The sequence below is a fragment of the Diceros bicornis genome, chromosome 37 (assembly GCF_020826845.1).
Source record: "Diceros bicornis minor isolate mBicDic1 chromosome 37, mDicBic1.mat.cur, whole genome shotgun sequence".
Taxonomy (NCBI): domain Eukaryota; kingdom Metazoa; phylum Chordata; class Mammalia; order Perissodactyla; family Rhinocerotidae; genus Diceros; species Diceros bicornis.
Window position 1 is genome coordinate 23,233,651 of NC_080776.1, and position 23,949 is coordinate 23,257,599.

Below are 23,949 nucleotides of genomic sequence, written 5' to 3' on the forward strand. Positions count from 1 at the left end.
TCATCGCCCCTCGCATCCCTGTCTAAACTTCAGTTCACCGGTGGAGTGTGTCACCCACGCCCCCATGGCCACAGAGGCTCTTCGCCTTAGGGAAGAAATTTCGTCTATTAGGAGGCACTCATGTTACTTTCGGAAAAGGAGGCAGAAAGTTAAAAAATGGGTGGGGGGAGCCAACAAAGTGCGGTCGCGGTACACTGGCGAGTCGCAGAGGCTCCTGGAGCCAGCAGCTCGGAAACAAACAAAACCGCGGGCAGGCGGGGTCGCGCACAGCCTCCCGGGCTCCGAGGCGCGGGGCAGCGCAGGGGCTCACGGAGAGGGCTGGCGTGGGACCCAGGCGGCGCTGGAGGCCGCCGGCGGGATAGTCCCGCGCCTTCATTCTCCGGGCCCCGGCCGCGCGCAGGGCATCCAGCACCGTGCGCGCCTCCTCCCCGCGGACCCGGCGGGGCGCCGACTACAAATCCCAGAAAGCCCAGAGACAGACGCGGGGCGGAGCCTGGCGCAATTCCCCGGGATCCGGCGCGCTGGGAAGCGCCCCGGAGGACGCAGCGGCAGCGGCCGGAGAGCGGCGGGCGGGGCGCGGGCGGAGGCGGGGCCGACGTGGGCCGGAGCCCTGCGTGCCAGGGAGGGGGCTGGCCGGGTCGGCGGCGGGCGGCGCTCCGAGCGGGCAGCGCGTCTTGCACGGTGTCTGCGGCTCGGTCCCGGCTCGGCGGGCGGCGCACGGCGGGCTCGGCGCGGGGGCCTCGGCGCGCCGGGCGGCGCAGCACGCAGCGCGCGGACCCACGCCGCGGCCAGGCGCCCGGAGCGGTGCGGCCACTGCCCGGGGGCCGGCCCTCGGCCCCGGCGCTCGGAGCGCGGCGGCTGCCTGGGCTTTAATGGCTGCTCGGCGGGGCAGCGCCTAGGGCTGGAAGGCGGCTGCGGCGCAGGAAGGCGCCCGAGCGAGCCTCCTCCGGGGCCGGCCGCGCCCGCTGCGGCGCGCTCCATGGGGGCCCGCTGACCCGGGGCGCCGGGGCCCGCTCGCTCGCCGGCCGCGCGTCCCGGCCATGAACTGAGTCCGCGGGCCGGCCCCGCGCCTGCTCCGCCCGCTCCTTTCTTCTCGCGCCTCCTCCGCCCGCCGCCGGCGGGTCCGGCTCCCCGGGGGCTGCGGCGCCCCGGGCTCGGCGGCCCGCGGGCCCCGGGGCGCGGGGCGGCGGCGGCGGCGGCGGCGGCGGGGGGCGCGCGGCTCCGGGCGCGGCGCCTGCACCATGAACTACCAGCAGCAGCTGGCCAACTCGGCTGCCATCCGGGCCGAGATCCAGCGCTTCGAGTCGGTCCACCCCAACATCTACTCCATCTACGAGCTGCTGGAGCGCGTGGAGGAGCCGGTGCTGCAGAACCAGATCCGGGAGCACGTCATCGCCATCGAAGGTGAGGGCCGGGCCGCCGCGGGTCTTCTGGAAAGCTCGGGGGAGCGGGCGCCCCCGGCGCAGCGGGGTGTGCGCGCGCGTGTGAGTGTGCGTGCGTGTGTACACACACGCCGGCCCTTGGCACGCGGCTGACCCGCCGAGTGAGCGCTGCGGTGCTTCTTTACCCTGCAGGGCGAGAGCCGAGGGGGAGGCCGAGGGCCGGGCGAGCGCGCCGCGAGCTCTGCCGGGGAAGGTGACCGTCAGCGTTAATTCGGTAATGGGCAGCAGAGTCTGCTGTGAGAAAGTGGTTAGATGAGGCAGTATCCTGCGCCCAGCCGATACTGGGGGGCAGCTGGAGCGATTGGCGCCCCTGGACCGTGACAGGTTACCAGACCAGGGCCGAGCGTCTTGCTGAACGTTGAAGACGTGTTTTGAGGAGTGCTGCTGCCGGGGTGAGGCTCCGGCCAGCGTGTTTTTCAGGCGGAGCGGGCCGTCCCCCTTCGTGTCTTTGCCCAGTTCAGGGGCACAGTGGAGGCAGCTGGACTGAGCCCATGCAGAGAGCCAGCCCAGCTGCAGGCAGCATCGTGTCTAGGTGCAGGTCCACCTGCCCCATTCAAAGGCTGGCCTCCATAGAGTGTTTTCTACCAAAAGTCCTGGGGCAAATTAGAAGAACCACCCTACCAGGAGGGCAGGGAGTCCCTCACCCTCCGGGTCTCACTTTCACATCCCTGGAGGGCACCCACCCTTCCCGCGTGTCAGGCAAGGCTGTGACCCTGCAGGAGAGGTATGGCAGAGTTCTCCTCTCCTGGGCCTGTGTTCTCTTGGGGTTACCAGTGGCTCATTTCTGTGCTACTAGGCTTCTGGATTGTCCCCTTGCTTTGTCCATTTGGTCCTGCCAAGATTCACCTGGGGGGCCAGGTAGGATGTAAACACGGAATGTGGAGTTATACCCCAGCCACAATCCATCAGCAGTCTTTTCCCTCACATTGCTGCTGGCCAGTGATGGTAAAAGGTCTGCAGGGTGAGTTGCCCGTAATGCAGAACTGCCCTAACCAAAGGCCAGTAGGGCCGCTGTTGAGGAGCATTGAGAGCGTTCCAAGGCTTGGCAGGAGTGTGTCCAAAAGCCTGGCTGCAGGCAGTCGCCCAGCTCCCCTCCATCTGCCAGTGAGAGGGCACCGGCCGTGGGAGGGCTGTGTTCTGACCCTATGCAGTCTGAACTGCTAACCCCAGAGTGTCTTGGTTTGACGCTTGGCCAGTTAGATGCAGAAGGTGGATGTTGTGGTGCTGATCCTCTTGGCATTTGGCAGCCCCATGGACTGGAATAGTGCCCCGGCCAGACTGCCGATTGGCCGGCTGTATCCGCAGGGGACTCGCTAATTCCCAGAGAGGATCTGAGCAGTGCTCCAGGCTTATGTGGGGCCCGGCTCTCAGTGCACCTGGTTGCCCTCTTGGCAATTTAAGGTGCTTCCAGATTCCTTGAGAGGCAGAGGCTCCAGTGTGCCTCTGACAAGACTTATTATGGGAGGCCGTGGACCTGCACACATCTGCTGATGGCCAGGAGATGTTGCAGAAATGTTCCTCCAGACTGAGCTCTGGTTCCGTTGCCATCAAAGTGAAGGGGCGCTGTGCCTGTTTCAGTTGTCTCTTTCCGGCTCTCGGGCAGCATCCTCAGAAGTCTGATGAAACACTTTGAAAGCCGGTGCCAAGTATGGAAGGCACCTGGCTGAGAGCACCTTGTTGCTGTGCACAGACCCCTAGCTGAGTGTGATTCACGCGAGTGTGATTCACGACGCCTCGTTTTCATTTCCCATTCTTGAAGCTGAACTCTCGGGTCTCCAGCACTTCCAGCAAAGCAATTTGACTTTCTAGCAAGAGGATGTGGTTTCATGTTTCTTTTCTTAAAAGGAAAAAAAATTGTGTGATTCCTAGATAATAGTTTTTGGTAGCTTGATGCCTGCCTTTATGATGTGAGACCTTAGGCCCCTTCTTGGCTGGAATCCTTGTCATTTTTAATAAGACTCAGAATCAGTGAATGAATGCTGTTTGAGGCTTTGATGATGCTGTTATTTTTCTGTTAGGAAAAGAAATGTCTGTATTGTGTCAGGGCTGTTGTTAATTTAATGAGGCTTAAGAACCATTCAAATATGCTTCTGTTCTTTGCATTATTATCAAGAATGATACCACCTTTCATATGTATAGAACTGTAGCAAAGATGCTCATGTGTTCATAATCTCATTGTGTAGCTGTGCCAACCCCGGGAGAGACTGTGGGCCAGGTTCATGGTCCTCATTTATGGAGGATGGAGGCTCAGGGAGGGAAATGACCTCCTGAACATTTGACTGAGGTCATTCGATGTCTGGTCTGAACCAAAGGGTCATTTGAATAGAGAGCCCACGTCTGCAGCCTCCCCAAGAACCTTACACTGCCCCTTCTAATGAAACGTAAGTTCATTTGTTACAATGAAATGTTCTTCCACTCTGTGCCGGTTTTAAGATATGGTTGTGATTTATGTCTACATCATTGATATTTTGGAAATGGAGAGGACTGCTTAATTGTGGCAGGATGACATTTTTCCTATGAGAAGAGAACTATGCAGAAACAATTGTGTGCAGTTGTGTAGGGTTGGGTTCACATACACGGAATCAGAGCATTGCCCTGGGGTGCGGAGACTGCAGGTGCATTTGGAGGAACCCAGCGCGATAACTGAGTGTGAGCCTGGAGCATCACAGTAACCTTAAGAAACATACGCGGATCTGCTCCTGCCTGTGAACCTTGGAAGTTAGGATGGTACAGCGGCAAAATGTCAATCTTCATGAATTTTAAAATATAACCATTTCCAATCAGGAAAAGTATATGCACATTGTAGCAAATAGTTTAAAAATCACTCGTTCCACCAAACAGGGAAAACTGTCTGCATTTTAGAAGATATCCAGCTAGGTTTTTTTCCCGCCTCTGTTCGTACACAAAACTGGAGTCATACTTACAAAACTTCTTGATCAGCATAATGTGAGCATTTTTCAGTGTTATGAAAAACTTTTAAGATGTGATTTCTCCTGTCGGCATGATATTCTAGTATTTGGCTGTACCATAATTTACTTAAAATTTCCCTGTTTTCTGGCGTCTTCAGGAACTTTTGCTGTTAGAGTGGGGAGTGGCCTTGTCAAAGGGAAGGATATTTTGGCTATTGCTTATTTCAAAGTGATTCGAGTGAGGTCAGGATTGGAAAAAGCTCTTAACGATGAACTGAATCTTATATATTTTAGTTGAAAGAGCTCACCAAGATTCCCAAATAAGAATGGGTCTGTGACCCAGTTTGTAGGCATGGGAAATGTGATTTTGGTCTGTCTTGTTTTAAAACAGTACCTTGCCAAAAAAAAAGTGCTTTTTTCAAATCTTTATTTCAGACTTTGAGGGATTTATTTTTTTACCCCAAATCTGTGGAGTTTAAGGAAGTATTGCTGATCATTTTCAGATTCACCGGATCAGATTTCTGGGGAGTCCCGCAGGGGTGTGCCATGCTGTGAGATGTAGCCCTGTAGCATGGGTATCCTCCGTGCCCAGAGATGAGCCTGCGACCTGCCTGCCCCCAGTGTGAACAGCTTGTCTAGGTTTTCCCCTCTGGTTCTCCTTTAAACTGTCTGTCCGGAGTTGATGGGGTTGAGGTAAATGAGTTAGCTGCCTTTTTTGTTAAATAAAGCTTGTTCTTCTTTTAAGGATAAAGCCTCTCTTCGCAATTGCGTGTGGTAATTCAACTTGCCAGCAGCAGAACTGTGATGCAAAGGAGAGCCCAGCCAGCTCATTCAGCCAGCAGTGGTGGGGCCCCCAACCAGCGTTCATGCCTCCACCCTCATGAGGCAGCAGATCAGGGGAACCAAGTTCCCCACTGACCCCACCAGTGGTTGGTGTGGCTTCCTCTGAGGGCTCTGGAGAGGTCACATTGGCCCGTCCTTGGTGGGAGAGCTCTGCCTGAACCCCTGAACCACTTGTCACAGGGGCATTCCAGGCCTGGACTCTGGCGTTCGGGGGACCTGGGAAGACAGGGCAGGGGGCCCACTTAATCCCATGGTACAGCTGCCTTGTGGAGCATCAGCGTACAGCAGAGTGCCAGCTGCTTACCCTGTATCATCTCGATTCATCTGGCGGCAGTCCCAGGACACGGATGCCACCTCTGAGGCCCAGAAAGTGTAGGACACTGCCCGAGAGAGAGGAGCTGAGCTGATCTGACCTCAGCATTGGCTCTCCAGCTCCTTAAGAGATAGAAACCCGGCTCCCGGTTATTCATAGTCCCACAAGCCATATGTGCAAACCATCCCAAGCGTGTGTTCTCTTTACCGAGATGTGAAGCATTTGAGAATGCCACAAATAACCCAAAGTATCATATCCTCTGTAAAGTGGCTTACCACGGCAAAACTCTTGTAAGAGCTGATTTTCATCTAGAAGTTTATTTAATCTGGTGTTGCAGGTGTACATGTTTAAGGAATAAATTTCTTCTCTCTGCCATGGACAAACATAATTTTTCTTTGCCACTATATTCGTAATATTTCAAGTTTCATCAAAGGTTGCAGGTATGGGATTATTGAGATAAATGCTGCAGTCTCCTCCTTAAAAATAATTCTCAGTTGGCTGTTTGTTGTTTCCAGGTTAAATTTCATGCCTTACTGGTATCTGACCCCTCTGCAGTCCAGGCGTCCCTTCTGGCCTGGCTGATGTCAGCGTCTTTCCTTGCCTCTCCCAGGCACAATCAAGGGCTGCCTGCTCTGTGGCCCCAGCACCCTGTGGCTCATCTCCTTCCACCGCTCCAGCCTGAAGACTGGGAGCTCTTTGAGGGCAGAAATCGGGTCGTGTTCATTTTTAATCTCCTCCGTGATTCAGTGTGTCATGTCTGGCCCTTGGAGCAGGTCCAGGAATTGTTGGTTGACTGGCAGACTTGCCAGAGGGTCTGACATTTTCTCTGGAGCTTGGGTGCTCTTGCTCCTCATTGGTAATGTAAACAGTGTTTATCCTCTGGCAGAGGTGAGGGTGTGTTGAGACTTGTCACAAGAGCACAGATGTTAGGACCGGCACCTTTTCGATCTGTTGGGTTTGCTTGGGTGGTGTTTGGGGTGGAAATGAGATTTTCTTTAGTGGATGTAGGGGAAGGAAAAGATCTGCTTGCTGAATCCTGGCAACTTTTTCAACCCGGCTCTCTGCCAGAGGTTGGTGTTTGTTTTTTATTGCGTGTGAGTGGATGTCAGACATAGAATCAATATCATCGACAGGGACAAACGAGTGACAGACTAGGTGGCTGACATAATGTAGCATCTTTGTAACATTGAGAGCCATGGTTCTCAAACTTGAGTGTGCAATCAAATCTCTTGGCAGGCTTGGGGAAACAGATTGCTGGCCTCTACCACCAGAGCTTCTGGTTCTGTAGATCTGGAGCTGCCTGAGAATGTGCTTTCCTAACAAGATTCCAGAGGATGCTGATGCTGCTGGTCCGGGGACCACATTTTGAGAAGCATTGCTGTGGAGAGAAGGCAGTCCAGTAAACTGGGCTTCTTCTCTGGGCCAGCACTCCCTGCTCATTCTTGCATGCAGTGCTCCGGCCAGCGAGAGGGCTTCCTCTCATACTGCCCTGCAGGTTACAGGTGAGTCCAGCAGCCTAGGGAGTTGCTTAGGGTCACAGGGCTTAAACATAGTGGAGGAGGAATTTAAATCCAGGTCCAGATGGGTTCAAGTCCATGTTCCCTCCACCCCCGCAATGCTGAGTGGTCAGGTGGGGGATGGACATTGCCCAGGGGATCCCATTGGGAGGTAGGACCAGCTGATGTCCCATTCCCTTCTAAGTCCGGGTCTGTGGTTCTGTGGACTTCCCTTCCTGTCTTTTGGAGATTGTTGATTTTTAGCGTCGTCTCCTGTATATTTAGGTGTGGTTCTTCAATATTCACTTGTTATGATAATTTGGCAGATAAACATTTTGTCACTGCTGTTTCCAAGCTAAAAGCATTTCTGTAAGAGGAATGCTATATATTATTAGCAGCTTACAAGGCCTGTTGGGGGTGCCTGGAGGAAGTGACTCAGGAGGGAGAAGCTGCTACGGCAGCTGCAGGAACCTTCAAAACAAAACCTGTGGCCCTGTTACTACCACCTCTGTTTTTTGCCCAAACCGGACTTTTTATTTTGTTAAGACTAAAATCCCTTATTTTGCATCCTTCTCTTTTCCTGTGTACCCTGCAGGTGTTTATGGTTGGTGAGTCTCACTGGCTTGTTTTAACTACTGATTTGGTCTTGTCTCGGGTTTCTCAACATTCAAACAAACCCGGGGCCCCTGCTCCCTCCCCCTTCCCAACACTCCCGGATCCTTTGAGTCCTTTGCTTAAGTGATTGAGTTGGGCAAAGCGGATCAGGCTTAGTTATTTTTAAAATCCAGGGTTCGGGGTTCTGATCTGCTGCTTAGCTCCATAATTCCTTCCCTTGGTGAAGTACCTTTCTCTGAGAAGCAAAATGCACTCTGCAGATGGTGATCTCTAATCTCTGCAGCATCTGTTATTGTTGCTCAGGGTCTGAGTGCACGGCTTTGTGCGCTGCAGCGAGCCCCCTCCTTCCGGGAGCTCTGTGCCTCCGAGGGGCTGAGAGGGATTTTGGGTTCCCGTTTTCTAGTGTGGGAAGCCTGCACACAGGGCTGTGTGTGGAGTGACTTTCCCAAGATGCCCTGATGACCCATCCAGGAGCAGGGCTGGCACTGGAGTTTGGGTCTGGTCCCGCCATCTCCCTGTGCTCCTCCCTCACAGCTGATCAAGGCCAGAAGGGGGTGTCTTGGCTGGGGAGGGAAGGAGAGCAAATACCACCCCTGCCAGAAGAGGTTGTTAAGGGACCCTTTGACTAACCAGCCAAATAGCTTATCTGTGTGCGAGGTCGGGATATTTTCCATAAAGAGCAGACTAAATATAGGCTCAAGGGTGGGGACCCGGGCACGAGAGGGGGCTGTCATCGCTCTGATATTGTTTCTTCCACTGGTAATCAGAACTCACCACCAGCCTGGAACAGGTGGCCGCCCCGAGCTCTCTGGGAACAGATTGGTGTTTTTGTTTAACCAGGGGCTCATTTGCAAATTTCACACTTCTCCCGCTGTTTGACGGGGATTGTCTTTTTTTGGGCTGCCGTGTTGGAGTATTTGTGCCGTGTTTCTACACAAGCAACTGTCTCATCTTTAAAACTGCTCACGCCGTCTGGTTGTCATTAGCATCATGGTTAGAAGCTGCTTTTTTTTTTTTTCTTTTTTTTAAAAGGGTGGGAAACACTTTTCATGGCTCTGGGAGAAGAATTCCAAATAATGACGGGCCATGTTCACAAACGATTTATGTTTGGTCTTAGAAATGTCAACATGCAGCAAGCTCCAGCAAATAGAACTGTGTTGGTTTCCAGCTCAGGACACAGCCGTGCTGAAGCTACTGTTACCATATTCTCAGAGAACAGTCTCTAAGCGAGAACAGTATCTTTAGGAAATGAACTTAGTTTTAATTCAGTGAGTTTTAGTTGATATGGATATACTAACCATACTGAGGATACTTAAAGAAGGAATTAGAATTTTTGTTTTGATGAATGCCTACAACAAAACAAGACCCACTTTAGTTTATTGAAAGAGTTTTTACTTCTTGGTGAGGGCAGATGGTGGCCGTCAGCAAGATTGGGTATTATAGGTAAAGACTTGCTCGGTTTTGTAATGGAATAGAAATTACTTTGGAGAGAGCTGATTGCCCTGAATGTCTGCTGTTTATGTTTCCAGTGTCCTTTTCTGCGAGGGGAGACTTGGCATACTTTCCAGGGAGGGTGCTTCCGGAAGCCTGTCTGCCCACCCTTTGTTGTTGTTTTCAAAGATCTGGGTGCTGCCTCAAGCGGTGATTCAGTCTCCTCCTGTTCTAACACCGCTCCTGTGAGTTCAGGCTGGTGAACCTGACTTCAAACAAACACACACGAGCATTGTTTCAGTTTTAGCTTCGACACTCAAGCCTGGGTCTCTGATTTTCCACGTATGATTATTGGGAGTTTGAAATTGAGACCCTGTCAAACTTCCTAATGTTTTTGGACTCTTTTTTGACATGGATCTTAAACACGGAAAGATGCCCTAGTCATAGGGAGGAACTTTTTACAAAGTGACCACGTGTGTGTAACCAGCGCCCAGATCGAGAAAGAGAATGTGGTCAGCACAGGCGAGACTCATCTGTAGTGTGTGTGGTTAGAGATGGTTGCCTTCGTGTTATCGTCTGTTCTACCGTTGGGTGGGCATTTGGGTCGTTTCCTATTTGGGGCTGATATGAATAGTGCTGCTGTGCACATTCGCATCCATGTCTTTTGGTTCCCACGTGTCCTTGTTCCTGTTGGATGTGTGCTTGGGAGCCGAGTGCCGTGTCATCATGTTACCTTTTCTCCCTTTCTGGATACAGCTGATTCTGAAACTGCTCCATCAGGCGGGTAGCCCCTATCTGGAGAGACTTCCGTTGCTATTCCAGATTCATTTCATGGCACTGAAACCACGTGGTGGTTTACCTGCTGCCTCCCTCCTTTGCTTTTCATTCTTTCCATTGTTTGTACATAAGAAAATATTTAAGTGGCTAATATATTTCCGGCACTATCTCAGACATTAGGTTTTTAAAATTTAGGATTTTCTACAGACTGTTAATTCCTTGTTAGTTGAGTAGTAATCACAGAGCTGTGAGTGAAATCCTGCACCAGGAAGTACTTTCCTTTGAAACATGGTTGCTACAATTCCCCTGAGACTGGAACGGGCTCCCTTCAGCTCTCCCGGCTCCTGGCACATGAGTAATCAGTTGAGGTTCTCTTTCTGGCTGAGCCCAGGCCAGCCCTGAATCCGTCTCACCACCTCTGTCCTGGATTTGAGATCACCTTTGGATCTGTGTTGGTATTTAAAGAGAAACTCATTTTCTACTCTTGGCCTGAACTGTTCTGTGGTCTTAATAGTTACACATTAGCGCTATTCAGTTTCTGTTGTTTGTAGCAATTATGTGGAAGACACAAAAGAAAAAAAGAAAAGCTAAGTGTTGCCAACTCTCAGCTGTTCTCAAGAGGTTGTTTTCTTTGTTCCTTCTGCTGTGTCCTGGGAGCTGCCCATCTCTGCTCACAAAGGCCACGCTAAAGAAGACCTCGGCTGGGAAGCTTACAAGGACCCAGTGGCTGTGGATGGAGGGGTGTGTGCGGATGGAGGGGTGTGTGCCTGTGTGAACTTCTCTAGCGGCCTTACAAATGCAAATATTTATTTTGAGGGATGGGGGTGGGTGGGTCACGTTTATCCTCACTTTGTTAAGTATAGGAAGTGGCTAATGTGAGAATCAATAGGCAAGATTTTATCGAGCACCAGCAATGGGCAAAGCACAGTTTTTGTCTGGGGATGTACGCACATGTGTGGGACATGAGCCCCTCTCCCAGGACACCTCAGATCCAGCCCGGGAGGCTACACCAAAACAAACTGAGATAACCAGCTGTATGAGGCAGTATGTTTGTGTGTGGGGGGGGGGGGGAGAGGGAGGTGCCGTGGAGGGAATGGGATTAACCAGACCTGGAAGCTGGGTAGGCATCAGGCAGGAGAGGGCTTCTCAGGCTGGTGGGTAATAGGACCAGAGCATCCAGAACCGAATCTCTTCAGTGTGTGGAGAACTTCGGGGGAAGAGGCCAGAACGATGGGGAAGAGCCTTGCCAGCCCCAGAGAGTAGGCTGGGAGCTCTTTTATTGGGCAGCAGGACACTATTGATTGTGGGTTTCTGTTCGGGGAGGGCAGCAGAGAGCTGTGATGCTCAGCTGACAGAAATGGTGATGACTTAGCGCTGGCCATGGTAGTGGGGAGTGGCAGGGTGGGTTCAAATCAGGGCTGTAGTGAGGGAAGCTGGGAGCCTGGGTGAGGGAGAGAGACAGATGAGCCTCAAAGATGCACATGGAAGTGCAGGCCTGAGGTTGCCTGTGCGTCTCAGGGTGGAGGGAGCCAGGAGGTGGGGCTGAGGTTTGATCCTGGGAACAGAGGAGTCCGGGGCTGGTTGGGGGGGTTCCACCTTTAGATGCCCCGAGGTTTGGGCAGGAGGGAGGTGCTCAGCCACGCAGAACAGTTACCCAGGGTTTGTAGAGGAGAGCCCTGTCCGTGTGGGATGGGTTAGGATGTATAGATGCGGAAGTCACCCCCGTCTATCAACCAGGCTGAGAGGCAGGCATCCAGAATGTATTGCAGCCGCCTCCTCCTCTGCAGAGTCTTAAATGGGTGTCTGAGGCACACTGTACAGCCGTCCATCCCTTGGGAGTATGGCTACTGTGCGTCCCTCTGCAGGAGCTGAATCACCCCACATATGATCAGACTTATGTGATTGAGCTTCTGCTTGCAGACCCTGGGCTGTGATCCTGCTGGTCTGGACAGGTCGTCTCTGCCTACCTGTGCCTGTTGCAGAGCAGTGCAGAGCATATGCCACATGATGCTTGAGTCATGGATCCGTCTATATCTGTCTGTCTGTCAGCTGTGTGTATTTTTTCACTTAATTGCTTTAATCCATAGACTTGTAGAGCAGGTGGTGGGACCACAGAGGTGAGCAGGCCATTTGCCGTGCAAGGGCAGGGCACGTGCCTGCTGTGGGCCAGGTGTGTGGTGGGCTGGGAGAGTAGATGGGGTGCAGTGAACAGGCCCAGGGGCTCCCAGAGGAAGCCCTGTCTGAGCACCAGAAGATGGGAAGCTAATAACGGGGGCGGGGGGGGGGGGTCTTTGAGAGGTGCATGTCATCTTGCCTCAGCAGGAGGCCTTGGAAAACTCGTTGCTGCCCAAAGAAATCCCTCTGTCTTCCCACCAAAGAGTCAGTTTCCAGTTTTTCACCTAGGAAATTTCAGTTTTACTGAGGTGTCTCAGTTTGTACTTTTCTTACTGGTCATTTTATGCTGGGAATAAAAAAAATTATGTATCTCTTTCTGCCCAAAGTCTAGAGATTTTCCCCCTCAAAATTCCAAAGCCCCAAACTCTTTCCATAATCTCCTGTCTTGCCAGGAGCATCTTGGGAACGGTGCTCAGACCGTGGGCAGTTGTGTTTTGTGCTCCTCTCCACGAGTCTTTGAGGCCCCGCCTGGGCAGCGAGCTGGGTCTGGACTTGATGGCAGTGCTGCTGTTCCTGCACGTGGCTCCGGATTGCAGACTTAGACTTCAGAGCCCATGTTTTTTCTGGAATCCCAGCTTCTTCTTCTGATGGAATGGAATGGAAGATTTCTCAGTTTGCACGTTGCCTGCTTGGGGATCAGAGAATCGTGGAGTGGTGTGATCCTGTTCATCTGGGAAGATGGGGCACTCGTCCACTCATCGACGTAAACGTTGGGGCGCTTTGTGTAGAGGGGCGTGGCCAGTGAATGGCTCACCTGATCCGCGGAGCCCTCACCACCTGTGTGGACTTCGGTCCCTCCTGGGTCTGCCCAGGGAAGGGGGGGTGCCGCTAGTCCAGGACCTGGGAGTTGTGTGAGCAAGACGTTTTACTACTAAAAGAGATGAAATTTGGTCACAACTCAAGGATTTCTTTTCCTCAACATTTTGTAATGAAAATTTTCAAACATACAGAGGAGTTGAAAGGAGGTGAAAGTTAGTTCAGAGTGAGCTGGCGCATACCCATCGCCTTGACTTCCCGCTTGTTGATGTTTTGTGTCTCTTTCCATCCATCCAGAGGATAATTTAACTACATTTTCAATAGAATGCAGAGTTCTCCCAGGCTGGTCTGTTTTTGGCTTGGAATCTAAAGGATTCTGGAAACAGTGTCAGCCAGGGTGTTGTGGCGTCGGATTCCAGGTGCAGTGTTGGCCCAGCGGGGACAAGGTGCTTGTTAAGTGTGGGTCGAGTGCAGGGTGTCTCCTTCTGCAGGGGAGCTGGTTTAACCTGTGCTTCGGAAGGGCAGCGTTTTGCTCTGTTAATTTTGATACAGTTCAAACTTGAACCTCGAATTGAACTCTGACTTGACTTCTATGCCGAGGGCAGCCCCTCTTTGGGCCTCAGTCATTTTGGGGGTGGGGTGAGACAAAGTCCTCTGTGTGCCAGGACTTTGCTTTTAGGAGCAGCGGATGTATTGATATAGAACACAGGCATTTTCTTGTTGGAACATGTTACACTGTGACTGCTTCCTGGAAGCAGAATGATGTCAGAGGATCATAGCCTTGATGACTCTATGTGGCCTGTAGGCGACAGATAACCCAGGCCTGGGGATCCGAGACAGGCTCCTGCCTCAGTGACTTGCTGTGGAATCCTTGGGAAATGCATGTGTCCCTTTGGGCCTCAGTTTCAGATCCTAAAATCCATGGAATTGAACTTTGATCTCGAGGTTCCTCCTGACTCCAAGGTGACTGTTACTGCCCCATCCATTGCTCCTCAGTCCTTGAACTCAGGACCAGTCTGACCTGGTCTGGTGGAGGTACAGATGGGGAGGATAGGAGCAGAAGTCTTGGTCAGTGAGGCTGGATCGCCCCCAGGGCATTGTGTTGAATTGTTTCAACACTATAGTCCTCTTCCCCCAGCAAACACAGTCAGAGTGAAATTCCACTCAGTAGAGTAATATCCAAACAAAGGAAGGAAACATTGTATGTGTGTATGTAATCCATGTAGTAGGTGGATGATCTAGCACTTGTGTGCCTTGTGTAACACGTACACACGTTCAAAGGCTCATTATAACCCCTGAGTGTGTGCAGGGGTCTGCAGAAGGAGCCTCATTGATGATGGTCTCCAACATGTCCGCAATATTCTGGTCCCCCGGACTTAGCCAGAGACAGTAGGAAGCAGGTGTGAAGCTGTCTGTAACCCTAATGATGGTGTGTCATCGTCATTGTACTGAGCACATGGCGGATGCTGCAGGAGTGATTAAGGAGTCTGTATTGTCTGTGGTAGGTTCTAAGGCAGACCCTAGACAACTAGTTCAGCTCTCAATCACCTCTCCTGTTCATGAGTTTTAGGGAGCAGCCTCCAAGCTGGGGTCATCTTGGGGCTGAACTGGGAGCTGAATTCTAGTGTGATTCCTGTCTCTGCAGTGTTAATTACAGAACCTGATTAGGCCCAAATTCCTGTCCCCCAGACTGGGCCCCAAGGGGGCATGTCTTCTGGAATGTCCTTGAGCCAGCGATGACCTCATAATGGGCTAATAGTCCCCCAGCCTCCTCCTCATCTGACCCCCTGCAGCTCTCCCCACATCCTGCCCAGAGCTGGCCTATGACCATACGGCCTTTTGGCGGAGGGTGGGGGTACTGAATCAGCAGATTCCTTCCCATCATCTAGAAGTCTTCACTACAGTTCTCTGCTCCTGTGCGCATGTCACAGGGTGCATCTCCGGGACGCGCCCAGGTTACGCTGGCCAGTCGGACTCATCTCCTCTGTCATGGGACTTCACGCCATCTTAGCTCACAGCCCTGCCTTTGCTTCCACATCAGATTTCTATTTAAATGAACCTGTATGTCTAAAATCTCTAGCCAGACCCCCGGCTTTTTTTTTTTCAGGTTTTTAAATTTTTTATTTTATTGAACTCACGTTGGTTTATAACATTCTGTAAATTTCAGGTGTACATCCTTATATTTCGGCTTCTGTGTAGTAGACTGCATTGTGTTCACCACCAAAGGTCTGGTTTCCATCCGTCACCATATATATGTGTTCCTTTACCCCTTTTGCCCTCCCTCTCCCTCTTCTCTGGTAATCACTAATCGGTTCTCTTGATCTGTGTGTTTATGTTCCACGTATGAGTGAAATCATATGGTATTTGTCTTTCTCTGTTTGACTTATTTCACTTAGCATAATACCCTCAAGGTCCATCTATGTTGTTGCAAATGGCACAATTTTGTCTTTTTTTTAATAGCTGAGTAGTATTCCCTTCTCTCTATATATACCACATCTTCTTTATCTGTTCATCAGTTGATGGGCACTTGGGTTGCTTCCACATCTTGGCTATTGTGAATAATGCTGCAGTGAACATAGGGGTGCATGTATCTTTTCGAATTAGTGTTTTCATGTTCTTTGGATAAATACCCAAAAGTGGAATAGCTGGATCATATAGTATTTCTATTTTTAATTTTTTGAGAAATCTCCGTACTGTTTTCCATAGTGGCTGCACCAATGTGCACTCCCACCAGCAGTGTTTGAGAATTCCCTTTTCTCCACATCCTCTCCAACACTTGTTATTCCTTGTCTTGTTAATTATAGCCATTCTGATGGGTGTGAGGTGTAACTCATTGTAGTTTTGATTTGCATTTCCCTAATAATTAGTGATGTTGAACATCTTTTCATGTGTCTGTTGGCCATCTGTACATCTTCTTTGGAAAAATGTCTGTTCATATCCTCTGCTCATTTTTTTTTTTTTATGGTGAGGAAGAGTTGCTCTGAGTTAACATCTGTTGCCAATCTTCCTGTCTTTTTTTTTGCTTGAGGAAGATTAGCCCTGAGCTAACATCTGTGCCTGTCCTCCTCCATTTTGTATGTGGGACGCTGCCACAGCATGGCTGATGAGTGGTGTAGGTCCGCGCCCAAGATCTGAACCTGCGAACTTGGGCTGCTGAAGCAGAGCATGCTGGACTTAACCACTATGCCACGGGGCCGGCCTCTCTCTGCCCAGTTTTTGATCGGGTTGTTTATTTTTTGTTGATGAGTTCTTTATATATTTTGGAGATTAACCTCTTGTCAGATATATGATTTGCGAATATCTCCTCCCAGTTAGTGGGTTGTCTTTTCCTTTTGTTCGTGGTTTCCTTTGCCTTGCAGAAGCTTTTTAGGCTTTTAATCTCCGTTTTGTCATGATCGTCTCTTCAAAGTCCAAGTAGGCTTTTGGCTGAGGGGAATTTGTAGCTAGATATATTTCAGTCGTCACTTTTTTAATTGTCACTCAACTAGGGGTTGAGTTTCTAAAAAAAAAAAAGGTTGGTAGCTCTGAGTGTCCTTCCCTTTCTCCCACATGCTCACTTTCTCACTATGACCCCCCTCCCCCAAAAGTGGGAAAAGCTTAACTTCTGGACGTGTCATCAGCTGATGACAGGGACACTTTCGTTCTGACAGTTTAGTTTATAAAGACGGCTCCAGCCTCACTCATGCATTATCATGGTGGAGGGAGTTTTTAGATGACTTACCTGTCCATTTCATCTGAGAATTTCAATAACAGGCGACCGAAATTCTCCTTGCAGCTTGGCTCTCTCCAAGTTACAGTCATGCGCTGTGTAACATTTCCGTCAACAATGGACCGCATATAGGTCGGTGGTCCCATAGGATTAGTACCATGTAGCCTAGATGTGTGGTAGGCTATACATCTAGGTTTGTGTCAGTACACTCTATGATGTTTGCACAACAAGAAAATCGCCTAACGAGGCATTTCTCGGAACACGTCCTTGTGGTTAAGCAACACTCGACTGTATTAAAAGGCCTCTTGCTGCTGAGGCCTTGTCTTAAATGCCACTTCTCCAGGGACCCAGAGGAGTCTTCCTTGGCCAGCACACCAGGCCGGACTCCCTGTTCATCCTCCTTCTCTCCCTCTTTTTATGTGTGTCTCTCTTTCATGGAAACCTAATGCGATTTACACTTAAGTCTGTGTGTGTGTGTGAATGTTTGTATGGACGTGTGAGGGTGTCTTTTCCCCAAGAGGGCGGGAGCACGTGCCCTTGGTCTCTGTTTTATAAGCCAGCCCCGGCAACCTTGGGGGTTGCTTGTTCATGGGGGAGGGGATGGAGAAATGCATGGACCATCTTGGTTGGGGTTTCAACCTTCTAGGGTTAGAGGACAGAATTCTCCATCCTGCTGCAACCACATGTTGATTCTTAAAGCAGTCCCTGCCTGCCTCAGAATCCTGGAGGAAGACACCGTGCAAAGCTAATTGCAGTGAACTTTTCTGGAAACTTGAGTTTGGAAGATCCACTTTCCATGGTTACCGTTACCTTGGCTCATGTTACATAACTCCTGTTAGATTCAGATACTAGGGTTTGTAAAGCTTGGGTTCCAATATTTAAGAAAACATGACAAACTATGATGACCATGGTATTGCCTTTTTGGGGCTTTCTGGACATAAAAACAGGAATTTTAATCAGAAAATTGAGTTTATTTGATCAAGAGTTCTTCTCTTGGTTTGAAAATAGGATGTCATCAGCAACGTTCCTGGTTAGGAGCTGTCAGATGCTGCGTCTGTGTGAGCGGGACCTCCAAGATGCAAAGCCACTAAGACGCAAAACCACTAATAAACCGCAACACTTACCCTTGTTTTCCTCCACTCACATCCATGCTGCTCTCCTGTCCTCTGTCTACACTCTGCGGAGATGGGAGGAAATGAGGGCTGAGGGTGGACAAGGAGCCGAATGGACAGAGCACGTTGGATTGAGCCCCCAGCCATCTGCTTATGGAGTTCGGTAGAGTAGGTTTTCTTGCTCCTTTCTCTGCGTGCGTTATGATCTCTACTAGATTCCAGCCTTTTCTCTGAGCTTGCCGATTCTCCCTGGAGGCCCCAGGCAGCCAGGTCATGAGCGTGTCTTTGGAGCTGAGTCCTCCCTCAGAACTTCCTGCTGTTTCCTTGGGGGACCGTTTTGCGATCATGAGTGGTCATATTTTTACGCCAAGCGTCTGTCCGTGGAAAGCCCCCAGTGGAGCAGCTGTTCAGAGTCTGTCAAACTGTCGGTAGATGGCTAATTACTGAGCGGTCCTGCGTGCCAGGCCCAGCGCTCCATGCCGACTGGCTAAGGAGCCGTAGCATCCCCTTCCCCCCAGTGGTTCCGTTTCAGATGTTAGTTATGAATTTGTTTTTAGGAAGAGAGGACATGAACAGCTGCTTAAAAATGCCATGCGCTGCAAGGACAGTCAGGGAGGGGCCCCACCAGGCTGTGGAGGACGGGTGGGGCGCACTGGCAGGGGAGTCTGGGTCGGCCTCCTGGACCTGGGCACAACTCTGCTCCAGCAGCCTAGCGGGCTTGGGTTTGCCTTGTAAATGACGCCATTGCCTGGAGGCATCCCTGACAGCTGCTCCTGCTCCGGGTTCCAGAAATTTCTATCAAACATTTCAAGAACACCCTCCTAGTTTCTTCCCTTTCCCTCACTTAAAATCCATAATAGTACCAACTGTTTATTGAATGTGTGCCATCTGTGGGACCTGGTGTTAAGGGCTTAACATACTTTGTGTCATTTTATTCTGGTCACCCCAGGATGGAGGTAGCAGAACCCCCATTTCACAGTTCTGGAGCCTGAGGCCCAGAGTTTAAAGCCTTGCTCAAGTCCCCCCACGCCTGGAGGTGGCTGAGTCTGGATTTGAACTCGGGAGTCAGAAAGGAAACCTCTCAGATCAGCCCAAGGTCTGCAGATACAGGGGGAATTCTCCGTTGTCTGCACCCCTCCTGCAGATTCCGATTGGTGATTTGAAGCTCACATTCACACTCAGTTTTACTCACCGAGGTTATAAAGAAAATTACAGCTTCGTGTTCACATTTACTCCGGGGCTGAGGTTTGGTGGCGCTGGGACGCTGACTGGAGGTTTTGATTGCATGAGGAGGAGACACAATGGCAAGCTGGCTGCCTGTGATTACAGGTTCACAGTCTGGGGGAAGGGGGAATTTCCAAACAGCATGCCTTTGAAAATTCACCCAAGTTCAGAAAACCTGCAACACCTCTAATCCGGGCTGGTGGAAACTATAGCTCTTAAATTCGAGCCACATGAATTATGTGACATTTTAATAATGGAGATGCTAGCAAGCAGTTAATTTTTTACCCAACTAAGTAGAAGTTACTTATTCTCTGAGCTATAATTAGCATAATAGGGAGAAATTGATGCCCTGGGAATCAGTGTGATTTGCCTGGGGTCATGCAAAGCAAGGTGGCAGAGCCTAATCCCGTGCACGGCCTGATGCTCCGCTAATGGGGGAGCAAAGCCAGTTTCCATTTGGGGAGCGCGGCATGTGATTTGCTCTCTACCACAGGTGTGGGTGGGGCTGGTTGGATGGCACTGTCCCTCGTTCAGATGGGGCACTGGGGATGGAGAGGGAGGCGTGGCTTGCCCAGGTTGTCCAGTAGTTGACTTTGCCAGGACGGCGGTTCTGATTCCCGTCCAGTGCCCTGCCCACAGCATTCCTTCCAAGGACATTTGGAGATGGTTTGGATTCTTATTCTGTTCTAGGCCAGGCTTGCCTTTCAGGTGTGGTTAGTCATGCTTCGCCATCTGTGCAGGGAGCTGACCACTGCACCCTGCCTGCAGCCACAGGCTCATTGAGGGGTGATGGGGCCTCGGACCTGGGTGAGGGGAAGTAGTGGGAGGCATAGGGGGCGGCTGTGCCCCCCATCCTCCCTGGCACCTGAGCAGTGTAGGGCGTGTGTGGTCCTGCCACCTGGGAGTTCCCGCCTGAGCAGCCCTCACTGCGTCGGCAGGACTCACCTGTAGGGTCCTCTAACCCTCATGTGATGGAACAGTTGCCAGCAGTTACTGTCAAAATTATTGGTGAATTTTAGCTGCAGTGCTCTTTCTGGACTCATTTTATCCTACAATTTAGAGTTATGATTTATATAAGAGATACTATACATGTTGGAAGTTGACAATTTGATGAGTTTTGACTGATATATACGTCCATGAAACCACAATCAAGATATTGAACATGCCCATCTCCCCAGATGCTTCCCCCTGCCCCTCTGTGACTCCTCCCTCCTCCTGCCCCCATCTGCTTGCACTGATCTGCTGTCTGTCACTTGGGATTAGTGTGCATTTCCTAGAATTTAATAGAAATGAAATCACACAGTAATAGACCCTTTCCTTATCTGGCTTCATTCACTCCGTATAATGATTCTGAGATTCGTCTAAGTTGTAGCACAGATCAGTAGCTTGTTCTTTTTTATTGCTGAATAGTATTCCATTGTATGGGCTTACCACAGTTTGTCCTGTTGATGGATATTGATTGTTGCCAGGGTTTGGCTTTTATAAATAAAGCTGCCAAGAACGTTCAGCTACAGTTCTTCATATGGGCACGTGCTTTCATTTCTCTTGAGTAAATACATGGGAATGAAGTAGCAAGGAGATGTGGTCAGTGTGTATTTAACATTAAAAAAACTGCCAGAGGGGGCTGGCCCAGTGGGGTAAGTGGTTAAGTTTGTGTGCTCTGCCTCAGAGGCCTGGGGTTTGCAGGTTCGGCTCCCAGGCACGGACCAGTGCACTGCTCATCAATCCATGCTGTAGCAACATCCCACATAAAAAATAGAGGAAGATGGGCACAGGTGTTAGCTCAGAGCTAATCTTCCTCAGCAAAAAGAGGAAGATTGGCAATGGATGTTAGCTGAGGGCCGATCTTCCTCACCAAAAACAAAACAAAACAAAACAAAACTGCCAGGGCTGGCCCTGTGGAATAGTAGTTAAGTTCATGTGATCTGCTTTGGTGGCCCAGGGTTCGCAGGTTCGGATCCTGGGCGTGGACCTACATGCTGCTTGTCAAGCCATGCTGTGGCAGGTGTCCCACATATAAAGTAGAGGAAGATGGGCACAGATGTTAGCCCAGGGCTAATCTTACTCACCAAAACGAACAAACAAAAAAGAACTGCCAAACTGTTTTCCAAATTGGTATTTGATTTCACTCTCCTGGCAGCAGTGTCAGAGTCTCCCCTCTGGATTTAGGTTCAGCAGGCTACTGGCTGTGACTGTTTGGGGATGGCATCTATCCTTGAGAAAGAGGCTTTGCCACCCGTGTCTCATGGTCTGTGAAGTGTCTTGTGCTAATGAGAGGGCTTGGAGGCTGTAGGGGTGAGGCCGAGGAGGGGAGAGGCAGAGTAGGAAAGAGGCGAGACCTCCTTGGAGGTTGAGGAGCCCAAGACAGAGGAGCTGTGATCACATATTACGTTTGTGAAAATCAGACCCATGTGAGTGCTTACAAAGCGAATAAAAATTACAACCGTCTAGTTGCAGTCCGAGTGGACTTGGAGTTGCCTCCACGGCAGGCTCCAGGGCAGGCAGGGGGTGAGGCAGAGCAGAAGGCCCCGGGGGACCTCTGGAGTCAGCTCCTGGTTCCTGCGTATCACTGTATGACCCTGGCCTCCCTGCTGGTATGTCTGTTTCCGGCCAAGATCAGTGGTTCGTAGTGGGGGGAGTGGGCAGTTTTGCCCCCCAGAGGACGTATGGCAGTGTCTGGAGAAATTTTGGTGGTCATGGCTTCGGGGAGGAAGGTGTTTCTGGCGTCTGGTGGATGGAGACCAGGCTCAGCAGACTTCAGAGCACAGGGCGGCCCAGGGTCTCAGGAGTGCCGAGGCTGAGAACCTCCGGGTAGGCGTCTGTGTCCCTCGCCGCCTCTGATCTGCAGCTGGAGCTCTGTGCTGACAGGGCTGTCCGGGCTCACGCTTCTGTTTCAGGTTCAGGGAACTGGTGGCACTCTCCAGGCGGTGTGTACCTCGTGCTCACTGGATGGGACCCTTCTAAATAAGGAGGACTGGCCTTGTTGCCCGGGTCTGACCCGGGCCCTCGGAGACGAGGAGTGAGGGGCTGTGTGAGCCTCATGGCTGCTTCTCCCTTGAGTTTTCTAGGAAACTGGCTCCCCAGGGGGTTGTGCCCTTCTCTCCTGTCCCTCCTCCAGTGCTTGAGTAGGCAAATTCTACCCGGCTCTTTATGACTAACCGCCTGGCAGCCCAGGGCCGCCTTAACAAACTTCCTTGATTATTAACCTTTGCTTGGCTCGGGGAAATTACTCGCCTGTTCTCTGGCCAAGAGTGTACCTCCCCGAGACCGTGATGTGTAAATCTTCTTGACGAGTCCCCATTCAGGAGAGTTCAGTTCTTTTACTTACAGGGTGGGGAGAAAACCCCGTGTAATTTCCTCAAACTGTGGGTTTTGCTCCTCCAAAGCTTTTCCTACAAGTGCTCATGGTGGGGTTCAGCGTGTGTGGAGGGAGAGGGCAGTTAGTGTCCACGTCAGCGGTCGCTTCCTACCCTGTTGCCCATCGGCAAAGTGCCAGACAGCCAACTTGTATCTCGGTTGGGAGTTTGGGGGTCAGTTTTTTTACTTTTGGGGGAGAATAGCAAGGATGGGAAGTGCTGGTTTTGTTGACATTGGAATAAGAAAATAACCCATGCACTTCCTTCCCCATTCCTGCCTCACTTTCCCTGTTAGGATGCACCATGGTGCGCTGCTGGACAGCGACCTCTGACCTGGATATAGGCCCTGACCTTTGACCTGGAAGTAGACCTTGACCTCACTGGGGTCCTGCCACTGCTCAGCAGCTCCCGTGTCCCCTGAGGGCCGGGTAACTTTCCTGCCAGCCAGGGAACCTGCCCTTTGCCTCCCTCTCCCAGAAATTAAGATATGTGAGTGAAAATATTGTTTTAAGCACTTTGGATGTTATAAAGAAGTGCGCTGTGCCGCTAGCAGGAGCGAGGGGCTCCCGGCTGGTCTGGGCTCCTCTGCCGATAGCAGCTGTGGGATTCCCATCCGTGGCGGTTGTTCTCAGGGTTCCTCAGGTCCTTCCACATCAGGTTGGTCACTTTTCTTCAAATTTAGATGGCAGCTTTATTGGGTTGGTTTAGGCTTTTCTGGTTCAAATGTGGCTTCACTAGCTTTTTCTTGATACCAGACTATCTTAAGGGTTTGAGATCATGAAAGCTGAAATGTATGAAGTGTCTTCTTCCCCTGTATTCACGTCGTCACGTTCACATTCGGCTGCTGCAATCGCCGTGGCTGGTTCCTGAGGCCTGGCTTCCCTTCTCTACACGTGCACGTGTGATGCCCGAGCACTGGGACCGTTCTTCAGGCCTGTCTTAATTAGAACTCAAAGCCCCATCCACACACAACCCCCCACTTTAAACCTTCTTGAGAATTGTCACGCTCTTCCAGATAAATAACGATTTTATAGCTTTTCAAGTTTGAACAGTGGGATAACCGCTAGGATTCTGTCAGTGTTTTATGATCGCCTTCACAGATCGTGCGCTTTCTCCCGCATCTTTGATGTGTGTGTAATAACCATGTATTTATGTTTATATGCTTATGTGCTTAACCTGTGCGGTTAAGCACAGGTGATTGTAAGGAGCCATGTCTCGGTGTGTGCCAGCGTGTCTGTGCATCTGCGCTCACATGTCCGAGGATGTGGATGCGCTAATTCGTGTTTGACAGCTTGGCTAACCCATAAATAGATCCCAAAACAAATCTGGCCAGGCCTGGCCCTGCTTAAAAGCCTTTAATGGCTCACTAGGGCTTTCAGAATGAAGTTGAGATTCCTCGGCCACACCCCTGAGCCTTTTTAGAACAAGTCATCGGGTAAATAAAGAAATGAGAATGCAGTTGCTTTGCCTAGCGTCCAGGGCCCTTTGCGATGGGCCTGCGTGGGCTTGCCCCTCCCCGTGGGCACCTTCACTGCAGACAGTTGCCTGGGGGCCACCTTGTCTGCCCTGGGCTCCCGATGGTCTGGGTCCTGCCTCCGGGTTTGCTTATCTTTTCTTACAAGAGATGCCTTCGCCACTCCTTCAAGTGTCACTGCTCCCTGGAGACCGTTCGGATGGCTCCTGGTGGTGATGCCAGGCACGTGGCCCGTGCACTTTGCTCTTGTGGCTTCTCCCGTCTCTCCCCAGCGTGGGCTCGAAGTGCTCAGGGACTGTGGTCATGGGTCCAGATGC

The 23,949-nt window shown here is 51.1% G+C and overlaps 1 protein-coding gene across 4 annotated transcripts in view; it reads left to right on the plus strand.

Annotated features, from left to right (window-relative positions):
- Nucleotides 1-686: 686 nt before the first annotated feature.
- AGAP1 (ArfGAP with GTPase domain, ankyrin repeat and PH domain 1) overlaps nucleotides 687-23,949 on the plus strand; it is a 561,575-nt gene continuing 538,312 nt past the window's right edge. For 2 of the 4 annotated variants that reach the window (XM_058533270.1, XM_058533272.1), the window contains exon 1: nucleotides 687-1,404. In XM_058533270.1, coding sequence (XP_058389253.1) covers nucleotides 1,242-1,404 — 163 coding nt within the window. In that variant the 5' untranslated portion in view covers nucleotides 687-1,241. The remainder of the gene's footprint in view (nucleotides 1,405-23,949) is intronic. The other 2 variants (XM_058533273.1, XM_058533274.1) reach the window with 2 other exon arrangements.